The sequence below is a fragment of the Strix aluco genome, chromosome 15 (genome assembly GCF_031877795.1).
Source record: "Strix aluco isolate bStrAlu1 chromosome 15, bStrAlu1.hap1, whole genome shotgun sequence".
In the NCBI taxonomy this organism is placed as follows: domain Eukaryota; kingdom Metazoa; phylum Chordata; class Aves; order Strigiformes; family Strigidae; genus Strix; species Strix aluco.
This window is the reverse complement of record NC_133945.1, coordinates 10,987,968-11,009,649: the sequence shown is the minus strand read 5'-3', so window position 1 is coordinate 11,009,649 and position 21,682 is coordinate 10,987,968. Positions and strand designations below refer to the sequence as shown.

At 39.4% G+C, this 21,682-nt stretch overlaps 2 protein-coding genes across 9 annotated transcripts in view; both read right to left on the bottom strand.

Annotated features, from left to right (window-relative positions):
* The window catches only part of CHLSN (cholesin), a 134,684-nt gene extending 119,185 nt beyond the window's left edge, over window positions 1–15,499 (bottom strand). The window contains exons 1-2 of one of the 4 annotated variants that reach the window (XM_074841371.1): window positions 15,317–15,499; window positions 13,626–13,771 (exon numbers count right to left, since the gene is read on the bottom strand). In XM_074841371.1, coding sequence (XP_074697472.1) covers window positions 13,626–13,754 — 129 coding nt within the window. In that variant the 5' untranslated portion in view covers window positions 13,755–13,771; window positions 15,317–15,499. The other 3 variants (XM_074841373.1, XM_074841372.1, XM_074841374.1) reach the window with 3 other exon arrangements.
* A 2,605-nt stretch (window positions 15,500–18,104) lies between these two features.
* Window positions 18,105–21,259, bottom strand: ZFAND2A (zinc finger AN1-type containing 2A). Of its 5 annotated transcripts, XM_074841241.1 has the most exons (6): window positions 21,111–21,259; window positions 20,433–20,527; window positions 19,658–19,789; window positions 19,302–19,453; window positions 18,684–18,773; window positions 18,105–18,250 (listed from the first exon to the last, which is right to left on the bottom strand). In XM_074841241.1, the coding sequence occupies exons 1-6, from the start codon at window positions 21,163–21,165 to the stop codon at window positions 18,238–18,240; spliced, it is 537 nt and encodes a 178-aa protein (XP_074697342.1). In that variant the 5' UTR covers window positions 21,166–21,259; the 3' UTR covers window positions 18,105–18,237. The 5 variants fall into 5 exon arrangements, with proteins under 5 accessions (XP_074697342.1, XP_074697346.1, XP_074697344.1 ...); XM_074841245.1 differs by lacking the exon at window positions 19,302–19,453; XM_074841243.1 differs by lacking the exons at window positions 18,105–18,250; window positions 18,684–18,773 and adding an exon at window positions 18,783–18,910.
* Window positions 21,260–21,682: the final 423 nt, after the last annotated feature.

The window sequence follows — 21,682 nt, the reverse complement described above, 5'->3', positions numbered from 1 at the left end:
ATGAAGCTGCCATAACAGTAGGGAAAAATCATTACAATGTATTGATGTGGAGATGCAGAAAACATTGATTTTTTTCATCCAAATGTGTTAAGATAAATTAACTTTGCTTAGAAGAACTACATAGTACTATCGTCACTGTATTCAAGCATGTCTTCCACGATTACCTTTTTTAATCTTAATATAATCTAGCACAGTGGTGAGTTTTTGTCTCAAATGTAATCTACTGTTTACATCAGTACTTGATCAAAACTGAAATAATCTGTAACTATATTGCTCATCTCAAAGAACTTCACAGAAGCAAAATGTAATGCTTCATTCTGTCTTTTAAGGATTGCCTAAGACAATCTTTCCCAGGACAGACATAATTGGGCCTTTTGTCAAAAATGCCAGTGCACATACACGTACATTCATATCTGCCTTAAGATTTAAATGCAAGTCGCATGAGATGTCTTTAATTTAGGAGGCCTACTTTGACTGCCAGAACAAAATGCTGTGGCTTAAAAAAAAAGGTCCTGTTCTGCAAAAAACTGTAAAAATTACTTCTGAAAAATGACAGAAGTCTCAGTTTTTAGAATAACTTACATAATGAGTGTGATCAGCTATTATCAGATTTACACTTTGTGTACCATCCATCCCACCTCCAGAAACCACTGGCCTTTCAAGATTTTTAAGATGCATGTTGGTTGCTTTCTTCATTTGAAGATTAATTATACTAGGAAAACAAATGTTAGCACCACGTACTTGAAAACAATAGTTTTTAATTTCTGCTAGAAAATAATTGGGTTTTAAATCTGATTGATGTTTAGCACAGGTTACTGCTGAACTTATTCAGGGGAAGCTATAAAATTCGTAGAGATTAGTGTGCAAGATCATTAAACATCACTTGCTGCATCTCTGAAGGGAACAAACTCATTTCACCTCTGTGCTCATTGACTTAAGCACCAGAACTCTGCAGAATAAGACACTTTATCCTATTTTCAAATGTCATATATGAATTAATTAGCACATGAACGGATTTTAAAGGATCTTTAAACGTAGACACTTAAAACTAAAGTTACTAAGCAATAAAGAAAACAGTGAAAACAATGATTCCACTCATATTTCTCACAAAATACTTAGAGTTTCCTAGTGGAAGCTTTGGCCACAGAAGACTTGACCTATAAACAGAAAGGCCACAAGAGGATGGCTGAATTTGAAATAGATCACTAGATATTCCTACAACTGAAACAGGAACTGCAGGGTGGAGTTGGCAGAAACTGCTGATTACAAGTGACTGCTAATCACACTAAGGAAAAGTGTCATTTAGTCCTTTCTTCTCTGTGGAACACCAAATGTATCTTCTTCCCTCACGAAAGATGTAAGCATTGCCATGCCTTTGCTGCAGAGAGGGAGTTGCTAAACAACACTTAGCAAGAAATCTCACACCATTGGGCTAGATCACACATTGCCCTTTTTGCTCATCATTTTCACTTTTGGAATTAGCCACAATCCCTCATATCCTATTGACTGCGAATTAATCACACCTTAAAAGAGGACTATTTCAGACAATATAGAACTGAAGGAATGGATAATTCTCTTGGCAATGGAATTCTCTTAAGTAAAACACATCTTCTGAGATTACAGATCTATTAGGTCTGTGTAATCTTGACACTTGCCATGAATAAGTACTTTACTTGAGATTACAGGAATACACTTTGCCAATCGTAGTTGTTGCATAATTTGTTTTTATGAGTAAACTCCTTTCCTCTCCTCCTCCCTTCCAATATAGGAATCTGGTTTTTGATCAAGGCTATGGTAAAATCCCTTTCATCACCACTGTATCACCACAAATCAAGAAAGTGTCTTTGCTCAGAAGCTTATAATAATAAACAGAGAGTAAGAGCAAATGCCTGCTCATACATACTATGAAATAGTTTCTACATGATCGTATTCAGTAATGTCCTGATATCACAGTGAAATCTAGGAAAGATCAGATTACTACAGTATGAAGAAAACAATACTGACTCAACCTGAAACAACCTATCCCATGTTTAAAACCAAATTACAAATCTAAACTACCTGACAGGTTTCCTGCTGTTGATGCTCTGATACAGGCTTATGAACTGTGCCTGAAATGACTAAACTTAAACATACTACTTAAAATAAAGAGTACTCTCACAGGTGAAAAAAGGGCACACTTCTTCCCTAGACTTTTTTTCTAAGTTGTAACTATGTACAAAGTAATAGTTACATAAATGCCATACAACTTTCATGCATTTATATATACAACATGCTTTCTGCAGCCCATCATCTTGCAGTAACTTGTTACCAAGGCTTATCCATGAACGAAAAAGACTGTGCTTTATGTAGTTATCTTTAATTCTAAAGAGCATGACCATCAGTAAAAAAGAACGTTTCTGGAGTGTCGGGGAAAGAGGAAACAGAGTAAGATTTTTGATACAACTTCTTCACTTAAATTAAAGAATTTGTGAGAGACCAGAGAAAAGTTAAGGAAAGGATTCCATATGCCTTTCTAAAATGCTGGACTGATGACAACTATGAGATTTAAAAACCTGTTTATCACAGACGCTTACAATCTTTGCTATAATAGTCTATATCAAGTCTCTAGACAAGAGAAGTCTAGTATTAGGAAAATTACACAGAAGGAAAAAAAATTAAATCAAAGAATTCCTGAAACCATTAACTGCTTTTGAAAATAATACCTTAACACAAACATGTCTTGGATGCAGAGAGTATTACTGAATGTCTAGAAACAAAATAAATCCAAACAGCATAAACTAGCACCAGCCTGAACCTGATGTGTCTGAAAGCAGTCTTCCCTCTGCTGTGTAAAAAGATGAAAAAAATAGTCATCTGAGACCATTTTAACACCTTAAAGAGATGCTGTAACTTTGCATCCTTGTAACTGTTTCAGGAGATACACTAAATTCTGACTGTGCAGGCACAACACATCCACATCTAGAAAAAGCAAAGTCAGTCAGTCTAAAGATAAAGCTCGATTAATTTATGAAAAGCATTACATGATGTGAGGGCATGTGACAGAGAATTTGAATCAATGAGTCAGGTGATCCCAGATTCTGTGCAAGACTTTGACAATACAGGCAAGATATGAGAAGAGTCACCCCTCCCTTCCCCTTTCAGCTCCACAGAAAATTGGAACACTAGCATCCAGAATAGTCAATCCACCAATGCCAAAATACAACATACACTATAAAATAATTTTTTTAAAAAGTAAAAATCAGAATTCTTAGAACATGGTTTTCTTCAGTATTGTTTTCATCAAATGAAAAAGATACAGGTTCATCTTACATTCCCCTAATGTAATCTGACATTTATATTATTAATTGAAAATGGCTTATTTGGTGTAGAAAATCCATTCTACTGAACTTGCAAATAGGCAACTTTAAACAAAAAAAAAAAAATGAGCACGAAGTTTTAACAAGAAAACGCTTTTAGAATTTCAGACTAAGTATCTGTGCTTTAACCAAAATTCACTGGCTATACAGTGCAGGCTCTAATCTTCTTTCCAGACATCAAGTTATGTTAGACATTAACTGAATTTTTTCTTGTGTAAGGATTTTGCTGTATTCTCTCAGCTGTTTATTAAGATTGCAAAAGGGAAAAGTTTGTCTGGACAATTTTTTATGTGACAATCCTGACCGTTTAAAAATGTGTTACAAAGTGGTTTTCCATAAGTAAAAGCATAAGTTCAACCCTGCTTATCTTTTAATTCCATTTGAAATTGTTTCTGCATAAGTAGAAAAACCAAGTGTGGGTATGAAGAAGGCAGGTTTGAATTTTAATAGCTATTCATGAAGGTGAATTAATTTGATTTTGATTGAAAACAACAAAGATAAGTATTTGGTTTTAAGGGACAGTATCCTTCCCTTCCACTCCAAAAGTCTTACCTTACCCATTCAGACCATCAGACAAATATTTTAAAACTTTCATCATAGAAGAGCATAGGGCCAAATTAATTGTTTAATTCAATTGACTGAATTATATCTTTGCAATAGAAGTTTATGCTTACGTCACCAATTACATCTACAGCAATCCATCAGTACACAGTTAGACCTGGCCATTCCTCGTCCAGAGACTGTTTACATTAAGAAATTATTATTTTTACATTCTGTTTAATAAATATGTCACCAATAAACCATTTCCACCTTGGAATTGCACTTTATGTTTTTTATGTTAAATCTGCAACAACAGATGATAGGAAACAAGTATTTAAGATGTGCATACAGACCATCTTTCCAGTATACTCTTAAACTCTGCTGTTGGGAAGGTACATTGTGGTACATGCCCTGTGCTGTTTTGAGGAGAGACATGCTAGATTTGAAAGTCTGAACACCCTCCATTCATGTTTATAATTTGGGTGTCCTTTCTTCAACAGTATTGTCCAAACTATTTATTCCACATTGATATACGATACACCAAACTTTTAGCTCTTGGCTTTTGGCTTCCTTTTAGACTTCCATTCCATCATATGGCAGCATGACACAGCCAGGGGCTAAGAATAAACAGCTGCATACTGAGCCAGCCACCCAAGATGACAACAAAAGAGCAACTCCTTCTCAGGACTTCAGACAGTGCAGGATCAGCTCATTACTTGCATCTCAGTCTCTTACATGCTACTTCAGTTATTTTACACATGTTCAGTGAAATCCACTACAAAATTTAAAGATAATTGTCTCAAAGTAATCTGTTTAGAATGGCTTTTGAAGTTGTTCAACCCAGGTGTTAAAACCATATTCAAGTTTCCAACCTGTTTTCTCAAATGGTTCAAACAGTCTGCTACAGGTATATACAGAAGTTTTTAAGTTCTAAATTAACAAACTACTAAACTGTTCATTACCAAAAAGTAAAACTTAACTTTTTAAATATACCTACTCTAAATAAATATTTAATGCAGCAGGGCAAGTCTTTCCAGAGTCAGCAACCTTTCTTACAAGTCCCGGCTCATTTGACCTGCAAGCAGAATCACTGAAAAATGCTTAAAACCTTTTCAAAGTACATGAAATGTATTTTCTGGAAGGACTTTAGAAAAACTCAAAAAAAACCCATACTAGAGAAATAGGAAAAATTATTGGAATATTGTAAATTATCCTTAGAAACTGGAGTTAAGGCTATTTTTACAGAAAGAGCTCAATGGTAGAATTGCCTACTGGTGGTAGAGATGGATTTGTTTTCTGCCTCAGCAGCAGAAACATTTCCTTTCCCAGGCATTCTAATATAGTAGCAAATAAGATTTTCTTCCTTTCATTCTCTCTCCATTCAGAACTACAAAAGAGAAATAGCCTTTACCTGACTATAGAAACCTTTTAACTCTTGTGTTCCAGCACTTAGTTATGAGTGAAGTACACACAGCAAATTGAGAAAGAAGCCAAGGAAAGAACGATGTGATGATATTCCAGACATCCATCTGATGACTGAGTAGCAAGACAGGAAGAAGATAGAGATAGTGATGCCTGTGGGAACTTAATTTATAAACTTGCTTGGCTTTCAAATATATGAAGTTGGAAAAATTACCTCTGATATTAAAAGCGACAAATGTGGCATGTTATTTTCTTATTCCAATGTAAAGATGCCTGATAATGCACGACACGTGGAGTGTTATGCAATCAGAAGCACAATTGCTGACATAACAGAAGTTATGCTGGCAGAGTGCTGCTAAAGTTGACATCGGATCATAGAGAACATAACTGCATGCTCAGCCCAGAACAAGGGGTCTGTGAGGATCCATGGAAAACTGTCCCTGTGTCCTGCTAGATTTGTGTTCTTGTTGACTTTCACTGATACTGAGAGACACCTTTTGGGTCTTGGACAGAAGATTTGATTACAAGACCTATAGGATCAGGACAGTCAGATGCTCCTATTCTAAATCCAAACTAGACCATGACTTAATCTAGACAAATCTTTGTAAAGATACCATGTTTTAAATGAAGCATGGTAAACTTTTACCACGAAAACAAACAAATAAAAACCAAAACCCCACAAGTTTATTAAAAATGCCTTTAGAAAATCATGGAGGTACAGACTTGGATGTAAGAATAGCCATGAAAGATAGGACTTTTGTAATAAAATAGGAAAAACTTGTCTATTCCAAAGGTAACTAGAAAACAAGAACCAGCCAATGAGGTACCTGAACGCTCCAAAGTCTACTCTGAGTCCACAGAAAGGCCATGACCAATTTCAATGAGCTTTGTGCTACAGTTCAGTATAACAGTTCTGTAACCATCTAGTTATTTTACAAGTGTGTCAACATGAATAACTCCCATTTATGATTCAGTACATAATGTAAAGGTAGAATAGAATGACAGCAATTAAAAGCATGTATTTTCCCTGCATACTTAAGATTTTCTGTCTCTTTTACATAACCTCTCTACTTCTTTTAAAGCAATGCAGCTCTAAGTCTTCAGTACATTCTCTCAACAGTTTTGAGATGTTTCAAACTGTAAGATGGTAGGAGCAGAGGTTTGTCTCCCCTTGTATATATATGCTGTTTGTAAAAGCCTGGTTTACAGATGCAAATTATTAAGATAATGCTGAGAAATGTAATAAAGCATTGGTTGATGATCTTCTGTTTGATGTCCTACAGAACTCGTGGGATTCAATTAGAAGTAGGTAAATGCATTCAAACACAGAGTCTGGTTCTTTAAGCAAGAGGTTCCTTATTTCAGGCAACTTCTAAAAGTCAAAAGTTTAATTTTTTGTTCTAATTACCTGTTGGATGTAACACACAAGCACTTTTCAAGTATTTCTTAATCTGTGTGACTTCGATCCAATATGCAAGAGTAATTTTATCTATGCTGTAATTTATTAATTAACTTCTATAAATATATACTAATCTTTCATGTGGTTCACCATATTGTATCTAAATACAAAAGGTATTTTGGGAAGAGGATACTTCTGGTGAAATAATTCTAGTTTCTCATTCATACTGTGGAAGAAGCCATCTCCCCCTTTTATCTGCTCAAAAATGTTTGGGTTTTTGGTTTTTTGGGTTTTTTTTTTTTTTTAATTTTTTAATCTATTCCATCAACACACAATAATTTGTGTTTTAGAAAAATCCTTATACCAGACTCCCATATTGTTTAAAAAAGCAGTAGTATTCTGTCAAGGACAGGGAAAACTACTGCTTTTTAGAGTAAACATACTTTAAATATCCAAATCTGTGCCATTTTATTTTTTTGAACAAATTAACATTAACAAAATAGTACCAAGAGCAATAAAGAGGAAGTAACAAATCCACAAGAATCAGGCTTGCATTAATATGTTACACTGTTTGAACTTCCAAGTTTCAAGCCCTGTCAAGAACAGTTGCCTTTGAATGCCCATTTCTCTGCTCTTCATCCTCTAGCAGAACGTAGCAAACATTTATCCTTTCAAGCTTACAAGTTACTTTCTTGCCAAGTGGAATGTGTTTTGTGAAATCAAACATGTAATAGGACTTTTTTTTTTTTTAACTGAAGTTACACATATTTTGTGGTTTTGTGCCAAACTTGCTATATTCAGCAATTTGGGCCTTTTCCAGCAATTTTCATTTATAATGCCTCTCTCTATGATGAGTTAGAAGTCATTAACACAGAACCAGAAAAAAAATCATAATTGACAAATGGCAGAAAATAGTGTTCTCACTGGACGGGAGCTAGGTGACAGGTAGTGAAGCAGACCTAGCCTCTGCTCCTTACTTCAACAACTGCTCAAAGACCGTTACTCAACAAATTCAGCCCACAAGTGGGAATTCTGCGCTGAATTTCAGTTTTGTGAATATATTTGCAGCTAAGTCATGAAAACGAGGATTTATACTGGAAACTCAACAAAAACCATCAAGGAAGGTCTCACCACTAAGTAAAGAATGGGAGCTGAGAGGAAACGTCAGGTACATGCTCCAAGAAGGAAGAATTTCCCCTCTTAATAGCAAAGGGACAATTGTGTTTCACCACCAAACTCCCCCATCACTTTAATACGCTGGCTATATTAAACAAAAGTAAAGAATTAACTTTGAATATATACAGATTAAGGCAAATACACAAATTAGCATGAAACTCTCGCTGGTTAATATGTAATGAAGAATGCACGATCCCTTTAAACAAAAGTAAGAAATACACCACATATTGTTTATACTAAACACAGTTGGGGACGTGAGCCTTTCGCCTGGGAAAACCATCTTCAAAGTAGCAACTGTTTTCCCAGCTGTGAATACTCTTTCCTGGGAAATCTATTCCTACCATCACAAAAATAATTTTCAAAGGAATGTAAAATTATTCAGCCTAATCTATGCATATCCATATTTCAGATACTATTTTGTACCTTCTTGGACTTGTCTGTTTATAAGAGGCCTATTCTCTATAAACACTATATGGTGTCACAATCAAATTTACCTCTTTTAAAAAATAAACAAATGTATGGTTAATTTAATAAAATAATTTAAAGCAACTCTATCAACGTTCTGATGAAAAAGTGTTAGTAGGAAACACGTTTCAGTCTCATAAGCAGCTGCCCTCAAAGTTTGATGTTTTTGTTTTCTTTTTCCTAATTTGAGAAATATTGCATAGATGATAAAAAAAGCAGACAAACCAAGTAAGATGTTACACAGTAAGTCATAAATGCCAAATGGGTTTATAGCTTCATAATTTTTTTTCAACTATCAGAAGGCCATCATACAGTGAGGCAATAAGCCAGTGGGCCAGCAAACTTGTCTGGTTTTGCAAGTAAAAAAAATACAAATAAAACAAAAATAAATATTCAACTGAAAGGTAGCCCAAAGAAAAGAGAAATAGGCCCAACATTTCAATTATAGACTGACCAAAACCAGCAGACTAACAAGGGCGCACTAATATCCATCCTGACATTTAACTTCACCATTTTGAGAAATAGTTATCACCCCCCCTTTATCACCAGAAAACTGCTAACTGCTGATGTATCCTTTACATCAAGGTGTGGGGGGAGATGGAGGGATGGGGGAGAAGATGAAAGATTATGTCATCTTCTCTTCATAACATGGACAAAACTCTATTTGCATGTTAGAGATACTTTTTAAATGGTCAAAAAAACCCAGTACAAGACAAGATTCTTCTTTTAGGAGGTTATGCTAAATAAAATTAGCTTTTTGGAATTTATTTTCCTTTTTTCAATATTTAAGATTGGTTTTCCACATATTTCTTAAACAAACAAAAATTATAACCTTGGATAACACTAATGCATACAAAGAGGATTAAGCTAGTAAAGCAAAACTAAACAAATGCAGGAAGAGTTGATAACGGAATTACAATGCAAGCAGTTTCCAAAATGTATTTTTAATGTTTATAAGACATGGATAATCTTGGTAGCCTAGTAATCAGAAGAAAATCCTGCAACATCACACTAAGTTGTAACTTCAAGGCATTTTTTAGGATGGGAAAATACAGAACAAGTTATTTTGATAGTTACAAAATAAGCTTCCATTCATTAAAAAAATAAATTAATGGAACAATAAAGGATTACTGAGTTTGTTTGCAAATCATCCACAACTCATTATTTCAATAACAGGCTTTGGTATGAATTAGCGAGTTGTCAAATAAATAAATACAGTTTCCGATGATAGCTTTACGGTATCTGCTTGATAGGTTTTCTAGCATGAATGTCTGGTTTGCATTCATTAAACAGTCAAATTACTACCCCAGTTACCTGATTACAAACAGCAATAGAAATCATATCAAAGTAGCATACCTAGGTATTCCACCATGCTCACGCCAAAACATTTATCTCTACAGCTTAAACATAATTTTATGGAGTTTTCCACCACTACAAGCAAACAATGATTTTAAAGAATCATCTTTTTGTGGTTTCCTTTGCTGTAGTACTAGCTTAACAACTCCATATTGGTCTTTATGATAACCTCCAAAAAGCTGAACAGAAAAACCTTTTCCCTACTAATTTTGCCATTTTCCATTTAGTAAACGGATCTTACTGTTTGGGCACCTGCACGCTAGCCCTCTGATTAAAGAAACACCATGAGCTACTTGTTTATTTGCCATTGTTTGTACTATCTGTATGGAATCTCAAAAATTAAATTCCTTTCCCACTGATTTTGCCTTTATCTGGGGAAAAGGATTCCTCCTCCTCCTCCAACCGTTTGCAATGTTGAAGATAACAAGGAACATACAAGGAAACACCCACTGACTGTATGAGCATTACCTAAAGTACCCTTCCACCATGAACAACAGGATTTGATTTATAAAGATCGACTGCCTCTTAGTCATTGTAATTTTCCTTAAAGTTACAATGTTTACTAGAATAAATTGAGAAGGAATGGGACATTAATATTGTTTTCTACGGATTATGAATTTTCAGTCTTGCCTAATAGATATTCAACTCTGGAATAATTTCTTAGTATTCTGTGGAAAGCCTGCAGCTCTGAAAACAGCACTGGAGAAACAAGATCTACCCTTAAATTACAAGGTTAAAAGATCTTTTGATACAGTAAGGTCATTCTGGGTAGAACTCAAATAACCTTCATAAACAAAGCAACCACAACATGTTGTTCCCTACATACAGTGTTGTGTCAGTACTAACGTTTCAATAAGCTTCATGGCACTAAGGCAGCTGAAATTTTGAAGGGTGAAGAAATCCATAAACAGAAGCAAAACAGGGGTAACTGCAAACAAGCACTTCAGTGAACTGAAACAAAATTAATTTGTCTCAGGCAAGGTCCATCAGAAAGTTTTTTATTTAAGAAGCCAGTATTTAACTTCAGACTCCCAGTCTGGATGGCACATTTTAAATCTCTTTTCTTTATGCCTGTTGTGTGACAATTCAAAAAAATAAACTCGAACTATCAGAAGGTTTAACATACAAGTATGTTAGTAAACTACAAAATCATTAAAAAACAAGTAAAACTAATGTCCAGGCATTAAAAAAAAAAAAAAATCAATGTTTAAAATGGGGAGTTTATTGCCGTGTAGTTAAATAAAAGAGTAACAGTATGGAAAAAAGGCTGAATTAAGTTTAAAAACTTGTATTGCTCAGCTCCACTAGAGATGTGTTATTTAGAGTTATGCGGTTCTAAGATCATTCATGAAAACATTTATATCGGTCCTGAATTGCTATTTAATGTAAACAGAAGAAACTGAGTAGATGAAAACCAATAAAACATCAAGATTACTCTGAAAGATCAAGTTGTTCCAGGGAAAAATGCTTTAGTCTTAGGCTGGTAAGAATTTTTGAAACAAATTTCATGAAGGAATGATCAATATACACTAAATCCAGTCACTTAAGACACATTTCAACTTGCCTGCCTGCAGCTGTATAACAAAATCAATTAGAGATTTACATTTTCCACGTTGGAGGCTAAAACTGCTGTACTAGAATAAAAAAAAAGTAAATCACAGGGAAGTGAAGTGACCTAATGAACCAGAGAAACCTCTCTCCTACCAAAAGCAGCATGTTATATGGCTATTTTTCAACTTCTTTCCATCACATATGAGACTGCTTAGGAGAAACTGAAGTCTACTCATCCTCACTTTAAGAATGAAAAAAAAAAAAGTTTTCTTAAATTCAGTTACTGCATTAAAAGTCAGTCACAGCTCATGAGAATCCAGTCACGATGATTCAGGAATTTCTGTAGATCTACCAAGGTTCCAGCTTATTTTAAAGTAACAGAAATAAAATTAAAGAAAGTAAGGCTGCAGAATAAACACTCTCAGCAGTTGCCTTAATTTGTGTTCCAAATTTATTCTCTGGAACCATCCAGACTGAGCACATCACAGCAGCCTCAGAGTTCCTCCTGATCTTCCTGTACACACAAAGAAATTTTATCTTGTTTTCTACTACATTTTCCATGCTGACAATGTTTGATGACCAAAACCATTTTAAAGCATAACTGCCACTGTGACTTAACTATTTCACACAAAGCTAGGAGTACACATGCTGAGTAGCAATCAAACTGATAAACAGCTAACTTTCATTAACCATTTCTGAAGTAGAATTGTTTTATATCTGCCTAACATTTTTCATTTGCAACAGCCATTTCAAACAAAAAATGTGCTTTACTAACTTACGCTTTCCTACTATCAACAGTTATAGTTTATACAGCTGATGCCAAAAAATGGCTTGTCATAGACCTTATATGGTATTCCCTAAAACTAACACCATATACATGTTCAAGCCACCCACTGACACCAACTTTTATAATTCTAAGAACTGTTGTGCCTAGTGGTGTTCTCTAATAGTATTAAGGATCCTTCTTTCCATTTAATATTTGCTCTTTCTTTCACAGTCCCACAGTCTGCACAGCCAACAAAAACTAATTTGGGGGTTCTAAGAACTTCTCACTTGACATCAGACAGTCCAAAAAAACCACACTTGCTAGAGGTTTGAAGCCCACTTGGGATTTTTTCTACTTTTACATGAAATTATACAGATTGACAGAGGCAATAAAATTTTAATTTTGACATTTCAATTTCATACTGTTTTATCCTGGAAAATTATTTTCACTCGAATTATAGTACTGTGAATCTAAAGTCTGTAATGCACACCCTACAAAGGAAAGCATAAACCTTCGCTCTTATTAAGCTGTAAATACCAAATTTTCTATTTTGCTTTGATATAGACAAAGATGCAATCTTTACTTAGGAACATTTCTGCTGAGTTCAAAACTGCAAGAATTTACAGACCTCTGAAAAGCTACTGCCAACAGGTTGGCTTTTCTTATATTATGCTTCACAAACGCTAAATGTAATAGCTAGAGACACTTATGCATGCAGAAGTGTCTCAAAAAATATTCTTGACAATGATCTTAAATAAAGTCTAATAATAAAATAAGAAGTACTACTTAGTTACATGATCTCCATTGAGCTATACATCTCATGATAAATGAAGTAACAAGCAGCTTTCACATCTATTTTATCTTAGGCCAGGAAACATAAGAGAGTTTTTAAGGCCATGGCTTAACATGAACTTGAGAATTCCTGAGGAAAAAACCTTTGCCCTTCCTTCTCCACTTCTCAACAGTATCAAACCACTTCATATTTCTTTGATCCATGTTCTACAGTAACCACTCAGAACAGGAGAACTGAATCGCCCTGTTTATGTATTACTTCCATCACAAAAAACTTACGCCTCTAAGTTTCCACTTAAATAACATCTCAATATTGTTAATTTCATTCTCAGAAAATTAATTCATAAAATGTTCGGTAATACAAAGAGACTGCTGACACCTTCTGGCCACTTGACATTCTGTCCAAAAAATCAAGAGGTTTTCCAAGAAAATATCTTTCATGTTTTTCCAACCACTCAGGATCACATGAAGACTTAAGCTACGCCTATATTGCCATATGACAGTTGCTTAAAGCCATTTGGTTCACCTTTCAGCTATATTCTCTCACCCATTCTCTGTCTTTCACAGAAGCATCCAAACCAAACAGAAATCATGTACTTTGACTGCTACAATCATATCCAGATTTGGCTTAATTTATCTTCTCTTTTTCACTTTCATGTACATATAGCACATCCAAGGAATCATTGCAACTGAATCAAACAGTACACTCAGATTCAGCACTGAATCTATAAACCCATCACATCACAGGTAACAATACATCCACATTTTATTGAATTAAATAGTAAAAACTGGGAGAACCTACCTGCAGATTTTGTTTCTTTTTCTTTGGTTCAGTTTCCAATCCCAGCTCTCCCTTCTGGGCCACATGTTGCTTTAGCTTTTTTCTTTTTTCTGCCTTCTTCTCTTTTTTTTCCCTGTTCATTTTAGGCATTCTAAAATAGAAGTATTCTGTAAGAGAAACCACCAAACAGCAATCAGAACCTTTTTTTTGTATTAAATGCCAGTCTCATATACACAGTTATTCTATAATTACACTGGTACAAGAATTATTTGTGACTGCCTAACTATGAAATGCATGTCTGCATTGAATTTCAATCCATTTTGGAGAATTTTCACCACATTTCCTTTAGCAACACATTATAGTTAAGTACTGTAAAACTAGAATGTCATTCTCCTGTAGAAAACCCAACACCCATCGTCCTCTCAGGCCCCGTTGTGGAAAGCGCTTCACTGGCCCTCCTGGTAGTAATCCCCTATAACTGATGCTGTGCTTTCTGCAGGTTATAACACACCACACTGAACTGTTTGATCAGTTGTCTACCTCAGATAACACCAATCAGACCTCTCGCTTCTCAAAACATAGTTAGTCATGTCACTAATATACATACCTGTGCACACACACACCCACAAGCAAAAAGTAAGCCTACTTGATTACAAAACAGATAGTTTTAAACCATCACTTCTGTTTAAACTGCAAGCTTTCCTGTTTTCATATGGATTAATGTGGAAAAACTATGCCTAAAAGAATTATGCCTCACAAGTTTTATCTTTCATTTTACACTGACATCAGGGCAGAGGCAGACGGGAGTTGCAGAAAACCTGCTTCTGAAACCAGGTCTAGTTATTATTTCTCTGAGAGAAAGTCTGATTTACATGGCTTGCAACAGCTGCCCCAACACAGTCACTTTCTGTGTAACAACACAAACACAACAGTTAACACAAACATTTAACAGTTAACACAAATATTTAGCTTGAAACTCACTCTGAAAGATAAACCAATCAACAAACCCACTTTGGTCGGCAGCCGTACAGCTGAACCTGCACAAACGATGGGTTGGAGCCGCCTATGCTGCCTGACAGAGCAACAGGGACCCAAGTCCTCGACACCTCTGCCACAACAGCCCCTCAGGGAGCGATGCTTCAGCCCAGGCCCAGGCCCACCACCGAGGCCAGCGCTTGGGAGGCACCTACTCGCTGGCTTCCCAGAGCCCTGGTCATACTTTTATTGAGGACTTAAGACTTCGTGACTAGAAAGCTTTTAAACATAAGGAATACGTTCCCAAGCGCAGCCACCAAAGCATCTTTCACGGGAAAAGCACCGTTCCTGTCCTGGCTCCAGCACCACCCACCAGCTCCTCCGCGGCGCAGCCCTGCACCGAGCTCCCCTGAACTGCGGGGCTCGGGGGCAAGCGGCTGCGGGACGAGCGAGGGGAGCTGCGCCGGGGGGCGGGAAGCAACCCCCCCAGTCACCGCCGCCACGCCTGCGGCGGGCCGCCCCGACCCTCCCGCAGCCCCCATGGGGCAGGGAGACCCCCAGGGCTCCCGCCGCTGCCCCCGCGGCTGTCGGGCACCTGACGGTGGCCCCATGGAGTGGGGGGCATAGAACACGCGCCCTCCCCACACCCCCTCCCACACGCACCTCTCAGACCCGCCTCCTCCGCACATTTAACTGAGCCCCACGCTTGGCGCCGCAGCCCGCCCCCTCTCTCTTACTGGCTACAAGGAGAGAACAGAGGCGTCTGGTTGGCCTCCGGCCTGCCAATCCCTCGGATGACCAATAGGAAGCCGCGCTCGGACTTAAAACGCCCACCTGGAACACGCGTGCTGAGAAGTGCTCGGCCGGCTTTTGGCGGCGCGATGACGTCACCTTTCTGCGCCCAGACCCGCCACGGAAGCCGTCCCCGTCCTCCCGCGCAGGGGCGGGGGCACACGCTTGCCCCACCCCCGTTGCCGGGGCGATCCCCGGCGGGCGCAGGGACCCCCCCGGGGCTGGCAGCACCCACCCCGCACCGCCCGTGGTGCGCACCCGGGGGAAGGCCGGCCCCGCTGCTCCCCACGCGAGCCCGGGTGCCGCTGGGCACAGCAGGGGGCACCAGGCCAGTGGGTGCCGTGGCAGCTGCTACCGCAGCGCGGGGCGGCGCTCTGGAGAACGGCGGCGACTCCTCTTAGCCAGCAGATCCTGAAGGCTCCGTGTCCGAGACAGGTCACCTGCTGTCCCGATGGGGGCTGAGGGGCGTGCTGGAAAGAAGCGAATGCTGCGGTTTGAGGGGGTGAGAAAACATCCCCAAGGACAAGGTTTCCAGGGAACAAATTGGTTTCCATGTTTTCATTTTCTATAAATACCATGTGCACAAACATTTCCATTTCCCCTTTGTAATTTAAGGGCAAGAATATTTACCAGAAACACACACATAGATGGAGCATTTTTTTCACAACAACCTGAAACAGGGTTTTTGCTTCCATTTGCTTTGACCCCAGTAGGAGCTGAGATGCTGCTGCGGTAGCATACGCTGGTACCAACAACTCCTGGTACCATTATATGCACCTAGGGGAAGAGGTAAACCTTCACCTCTGCTTCCTTCTCCTGTTCAAACCAGGATCACACCTTCCTCCCACCTCCTCCCCACACCACAGGGGGCCAGTCCTGTCCCCCACCCATCACTGCTGGGCTGGGCAGAGCCTCTCAGCTCTGGTCCATGCCCTCACACCACAGTCAGCACCTGCTGCTGCTCTCCCCTGGAAACCCCTTCCCATACCACCACTGGGGTGCACACATCATCTGGGAACACATGCCTAGTTAGATATTATACAGAAAGATCATAAAGTCCTAGTACTGTAGCAATGCACTAGGGCCGAGTTAGAGCACATGGGATAATCAGTAGGTGGTGGTATCTAAACTTAGAGTTGTAATTTAAGCGTTTGTTCCAATGTGAATAGGGAAAGCATGTTTTCTATATTTAGACTTGCTAAAATAATGGTTGTTTTATTACATATCCTATTGTGACATCCTGTGGTTAAACACAGTATTACAGATACTGTCAAATCAGCTTTGACAATTGCATAAAATTAGACTATATGGAATTAGCAGTGGTAACTCATACCTACATTACACATTCCACTTGGCCAACTATAGCCCTCCATATAGCTTTGATATTCTCTAAAAACTTCTCCTGGATGTGAAGTAATCACACTGGGCCAAGCATGAACATGGGATAATACAGATATTTTGTTTCGTGTTGGCTAGAAATGGTTATGTCTGCCTTTTCTGATGAAAGACCTACAACTTAATACATTGATTCTTTACATGCTATCCCTATGACGGACCATAAATCCATATTTCCTCTTTAGATAGTACTTGTTTCTCTCTGAAGACGCTTAATGCTTAAAGTACAAGAGGCACACAAGTCTTTGCACAACTGCAGTACACCTCAAGGTTGTATAAAGCATATGCATTAACTGCACTTACGCTCACATCTCTTACAGTATTATCAAAGATTATTTTTCCCAGGTCAAGGAACACAACATTCTCTGCTATGCAAACTGCTCATCCTCCCACCTCAGCAGAACAGCATTGGACACTCATAGCTGCAGGTGATTCAAGGGACTGCAATTACCCTTCAGTTAGTCCTAAGCCAACACTGCAGCCCACCAGCCCCAGCATGCAGAGAAATGGCTCCAATGACACATGAAATTGAGGTCTTGACCCCCTGACATCATCAGTAAGGCTTGGCATTTTTCTCACAATTAGTTGGTTGAGAGGTCTACTTAGATCCCAGCTGGGGAATTAGCATTGTTCATTAACAGCACATCTCCATTTCATCAACCTACAATATTTCAGGCCTCAAGCTAAGCAGCTGGATATTCATGAAGTCTTAAAGAGCCAAGATAGCTGATCAAGATAATAGATGGAGCATATCTGTTATGTCTTCACTTGTTTAAGCTTTTCAGGAAGACAGCAAGAGTAGCCTCCCTAGACAATGCTGTATTTTGGCCTCATTCTCATTACATAAGACACAAACAGCTAATGCTACTTTCTCTGGCTTCCTTTTTTCCCCCAGCTGCAAAAAATAACAATGCAATTTTAGGGTTTTATCCAAGGGGCAATAAATTATGAAGAATTATACTGTGCATGCCTCTGAATTGCTTAGGGAGGGCCTAGAAAAACTAGATATGGCTTTATAAATCAAGTACTTCCAATGACATGCAGAATCCAAGAGGCAGCTTATATAAAACTTGCTTCACATTGATGTACATTGTTTGTCAAGCAGAATGCTGCAGTGTGCCAGTTCACATCCAGAAGGATGGAGACATATGACAGTAGCTTGTATTTCAGACTTTCATCTTAGGAAACTCATAGTTCAGACTTAGCATGACCTAAGCAAAGCTGAGTGTGTTTCGCACTAAGTTTAGTCTTCCTCCTACCACCACTCCCCAGTTTCCTCCACCAATACTGTTTTCCATAGCATTAAAGCTCTTACTCCAAATATAGGAACAAATAAAGTTGGCTTGGAAAGGGTGACAGTTTATTGAATGCATAAACAATATGATACAAAAATAAATTAATTGCATAGAAAACTGAGAAGCTATAAACAAGACTTTAGAGTAGACAGGTTTGATCTAGATGTGAAGAGCCTCTACCATCTGCATCTGAAAGACATAAGAATGCACTGTAAGAGTTACACAGCTCAAACTTTCCATCACAAGGAGATAGAACATGGCAGGGAAGGGCTTGGGCCATTTATTTTAATTCAGATGCTTGCTGTGTTTTCCTCATTCTGATGACACATCGTTTTTCCACAACTTGACCAAGCCTCACACTGAGCAGGTGGGAGACCAACCTGCTGTTACAACAATTTGATGTTCTAATGCTTGTGTCTATATAGCTATTTTAATCACTACAGTACGGAGAAGTAAAGATTTACTTGTGCTGTCACAATCTCTCTACTGCATTCCCAACACCAATTAAAGGTCAACTACCAACTCTAGAACAGTTAGAGGTATGACAGGGACACTCCTACACTGTGTTGACATAAGACTATTTTTAAACAGTGTTTGTCTTTTCTCCTTCTACAGCTTATACCTGTTGTGCTGAAGACTCCCATTAGATGGCACTCCAATTGCTCCTGTTGACATGAAGGCAGTTTGAGAGGCTCTCATCAGAGCTGCATATCTACAAAGAAATACAACCGGGCTCAGCACCTCTTATGCACACTGCCAGCAGTTTCACTCTTCCATCCAGTTTAATTATCTGCATTTGTCACACAAGTCTTACAGTCCTATTGCACAGAACAATGAAGGTACATCTGCCTGCAAGAGACATTTTTAATAAAGCTAAGTTTAAACTTGGCTTGGCAGGGTATTGGTTTTTCTTGGTTACTTCAGTGTGCTGGGCAGAGCTTCAGAATTCTAGTATTTAGATCCAGACCCCAATCAGTACTTGAGTGGGCCAGTTCCTATTCTCAATTAGGAGACTGACACAGGTAAGCTTGGAAGAATTTTAGAGAAGCATTTGACAAGCTTTTATCTTGGCTCACAGATGTTCAGAAATTAAGCCTGAAATTCAAAGAGGAAGTAGTAGCTATTTTATTGATGTGGCTAGTGGCTTACAGAACTCCCTATTTGTCCAAGCTCCCCACCAACCCCTGACACTAGCTCTGAAATTACAACTTGAGCTCAAAGTATCATAAATACAGCTTACCCTGCCTTGGAGGTGGGGTGGCTGCTCCCTTTACAGTCATGATCCAGAGGATGCCGATGTTTTATGCAGAAGTTGCCACCGCACTGTTCACAAACTACCTTCATCATCTCTTTCCTTTTGCAGCCTGGCTTTAAGCACTTGTTTGTGAAGATCTAAATAACAGAGGGCATGAAGTTGGCAACGCTGGCTTCCTTTCTGTGATCAGCTTCCCAAGTAAAGACCAAGCTGAAGCACAAATGCTCAAGCACCCTTAGAATGAAGATGAAACAGAGCAAGCTTCCGCACATCTGCTGTCAGAAAACCTAACTTCACAAGCATTACGCAGATGGTTTAGACTTCAGCAGCAGTTTCCTTACCCTCTGCTTTTGCTGTGCTGGATTGTATTTGCAGTTCTTATCCATGTGGGCTCCAACCACAATATCTGGTACTTCCCCTTTCTGTATTGGGATGGGTGCATTACAGAGTGGACACACTGGAACCTGCACATTCTAAGAATATACAACACAGATTAGAAGTCCAACTCAATTATTTTTCTGTCCTTCCCCTTCTCTTACCCATGGGTGATAGAAGTGTATTCACAAGTGGTTTACGTTCCACTCATTTACTAATGCTTTTAAAGATGTACCTCAAAGGCAACTGCAAATCATTATCCAAAAGAGTCAGACATGCCTTCCCAAATCAATTTGTAGCAACACATTTGGTAAGTTGACTTTAAACATGCTTCTAAGCTTTCTGAAATTACGGCCTTTGAACACCTCAAAGCCCAAGTATGGGCCAGAGATCAAAGTGTGGCTCCACTTATTCTATTTATTTATTCTGTAGTTTCGTATTTGCTGTCCTTCAGCTTAAAGGACCAGGGCTGCAGAAAGTTTTAGGCCACAATACATTGCTTAAAATATAAGGCACTCCTCTCTGGGAAGATGCTGTGTAAGTGAAACAAACTAGAAGCTAATAGTACTGACCTCTGAAATTTTATGTTTCTATACATTTGAAAATCAGCTCTATCATTAACTTATATCTTGTGGTTCTCACATCTGCTTCTATTAAAATCACATGTCAAGTTTCAGAGCAGCCTTTATACATGACTTGGCAATTTTGCAGTGTGAATCACTGACTTGTGTAAGAACTTACTTTCTTGTAGGCAGAACTGCACTTGTGGTCATCATAACGGATGTGATCTTTACAGAATACTTCCCCACATGCATCACATTTCAGAGGAAGGAAGTCTGGGAGAAAAATTAAAAAAAGAAAACAGATTCTTATGGAGCAAAGCTAACAGCTGTAAGACTACTCACAAAAGACTACAAATAAATTGTAACGCAAATATTTTTTGCCTAGTCACAACCCACTTACATCTAGAGGAAGTATGTAATTCTTCACAAATATTAAAACTAAAGAAGTAAGAGTGATAAGTTTTCCCTCTTTTTATCCACTAACACAAGTTGTAAATACCTCAGAAGCTTCTTGAATGCAGAAACTTTAGTGAGGCATTAGTCAAGAGCTAGGAGTTGAACTACAAATCCAAAGCTCAGACTCAAAAATCTTTTTATTCTTTAAAAAACATGCCTTAACAGTTTAACAACATACAAGAACAAAATACACCGGGCTCAACTATCACCCCGCTACCAGACCTATTTAAGAGGGATTAGAGAAGCCGCGCTGGTACCCGCCACTAAGCACAGCACCCTCCTGCCGACGCGGGGTGCAGGATTTGGGCCCCCCAGTACAGGACCTGCCCATCCCTCACGAGTGCCACCCGGAGGGGTGCTGGGGGAGGTGGGAACTCGGGGTCCCGACCCCCCGCCTTACCCAACTGCCTGCAGGCGCGCTCTGAGCAGTGCTGGCCCAGTCCCGGGAGCTCCATGGCGGCAAAACAACGAGACCCCCCACGGGGACACAGGGCCGCCGCCGCCGCCTTTATGCGCCTCCCGCTGACTCAGCCCGCGCCCACGTGCTGAGTCACGCTCCCGCCCGCCCCGGCCACCGCGGATGACGTCACGGCGGGCAGCCAATGGCGACCCCCGCCCTCCGTCGCCGTCTGCTGCGCGCTCTCGGCGGGCGGCCAATCGGCGGCCGGGGGGCGTGCTGAGTCATGCTGCGGGGGCGGGGCCGAGGCCGAGCCGGGCCGGGGGCAGCGGGAAGGGGAAGGGGAAGGGGAAGGGGAAGGGGAAGGGGAAGGGGAAGGGGAAGGGCATGGCGGTGAGTTCAGGGTGGGGGTGAGGGGACAGTGATGAAGACGAGGGTCTCTCCAGCTTCCCCAGGGGACTCCAACCCCAGGACACAAGCGGCCCCGCAGCTGTGAACACCCTGTCGTAAAGGCCCTCAAAGCGGTGAGAGGGCAGGGCTGTCCTGGTGTGGGGTGCTTGTCTGTGGGAGAGGGA

Coding starts and splice junctions, on each gene's coding strand:
- ZFAND2A (XM_074841241.1), bottom strand. CDS start 21,165: ATGGAGCTCCCGGGACTGGGCCAGCACTGCTCAGAGCGCGCCTGCAGG. Junction 20,528..21,110: donor GCGCGCCTGCAGGCAGTTGG/GTAAGGCGGGGG, acceptor TTTTTCTCCCAG/ACTTCCTTCCTCTGAAATGT. Junction 18,774..19,301: donor CACCCCACCTCCAAGGCAGG/GTAAGCTGTATT, acceptor ATTTCTTTGTAG/ATATGCAGCTCTGATGAGAG.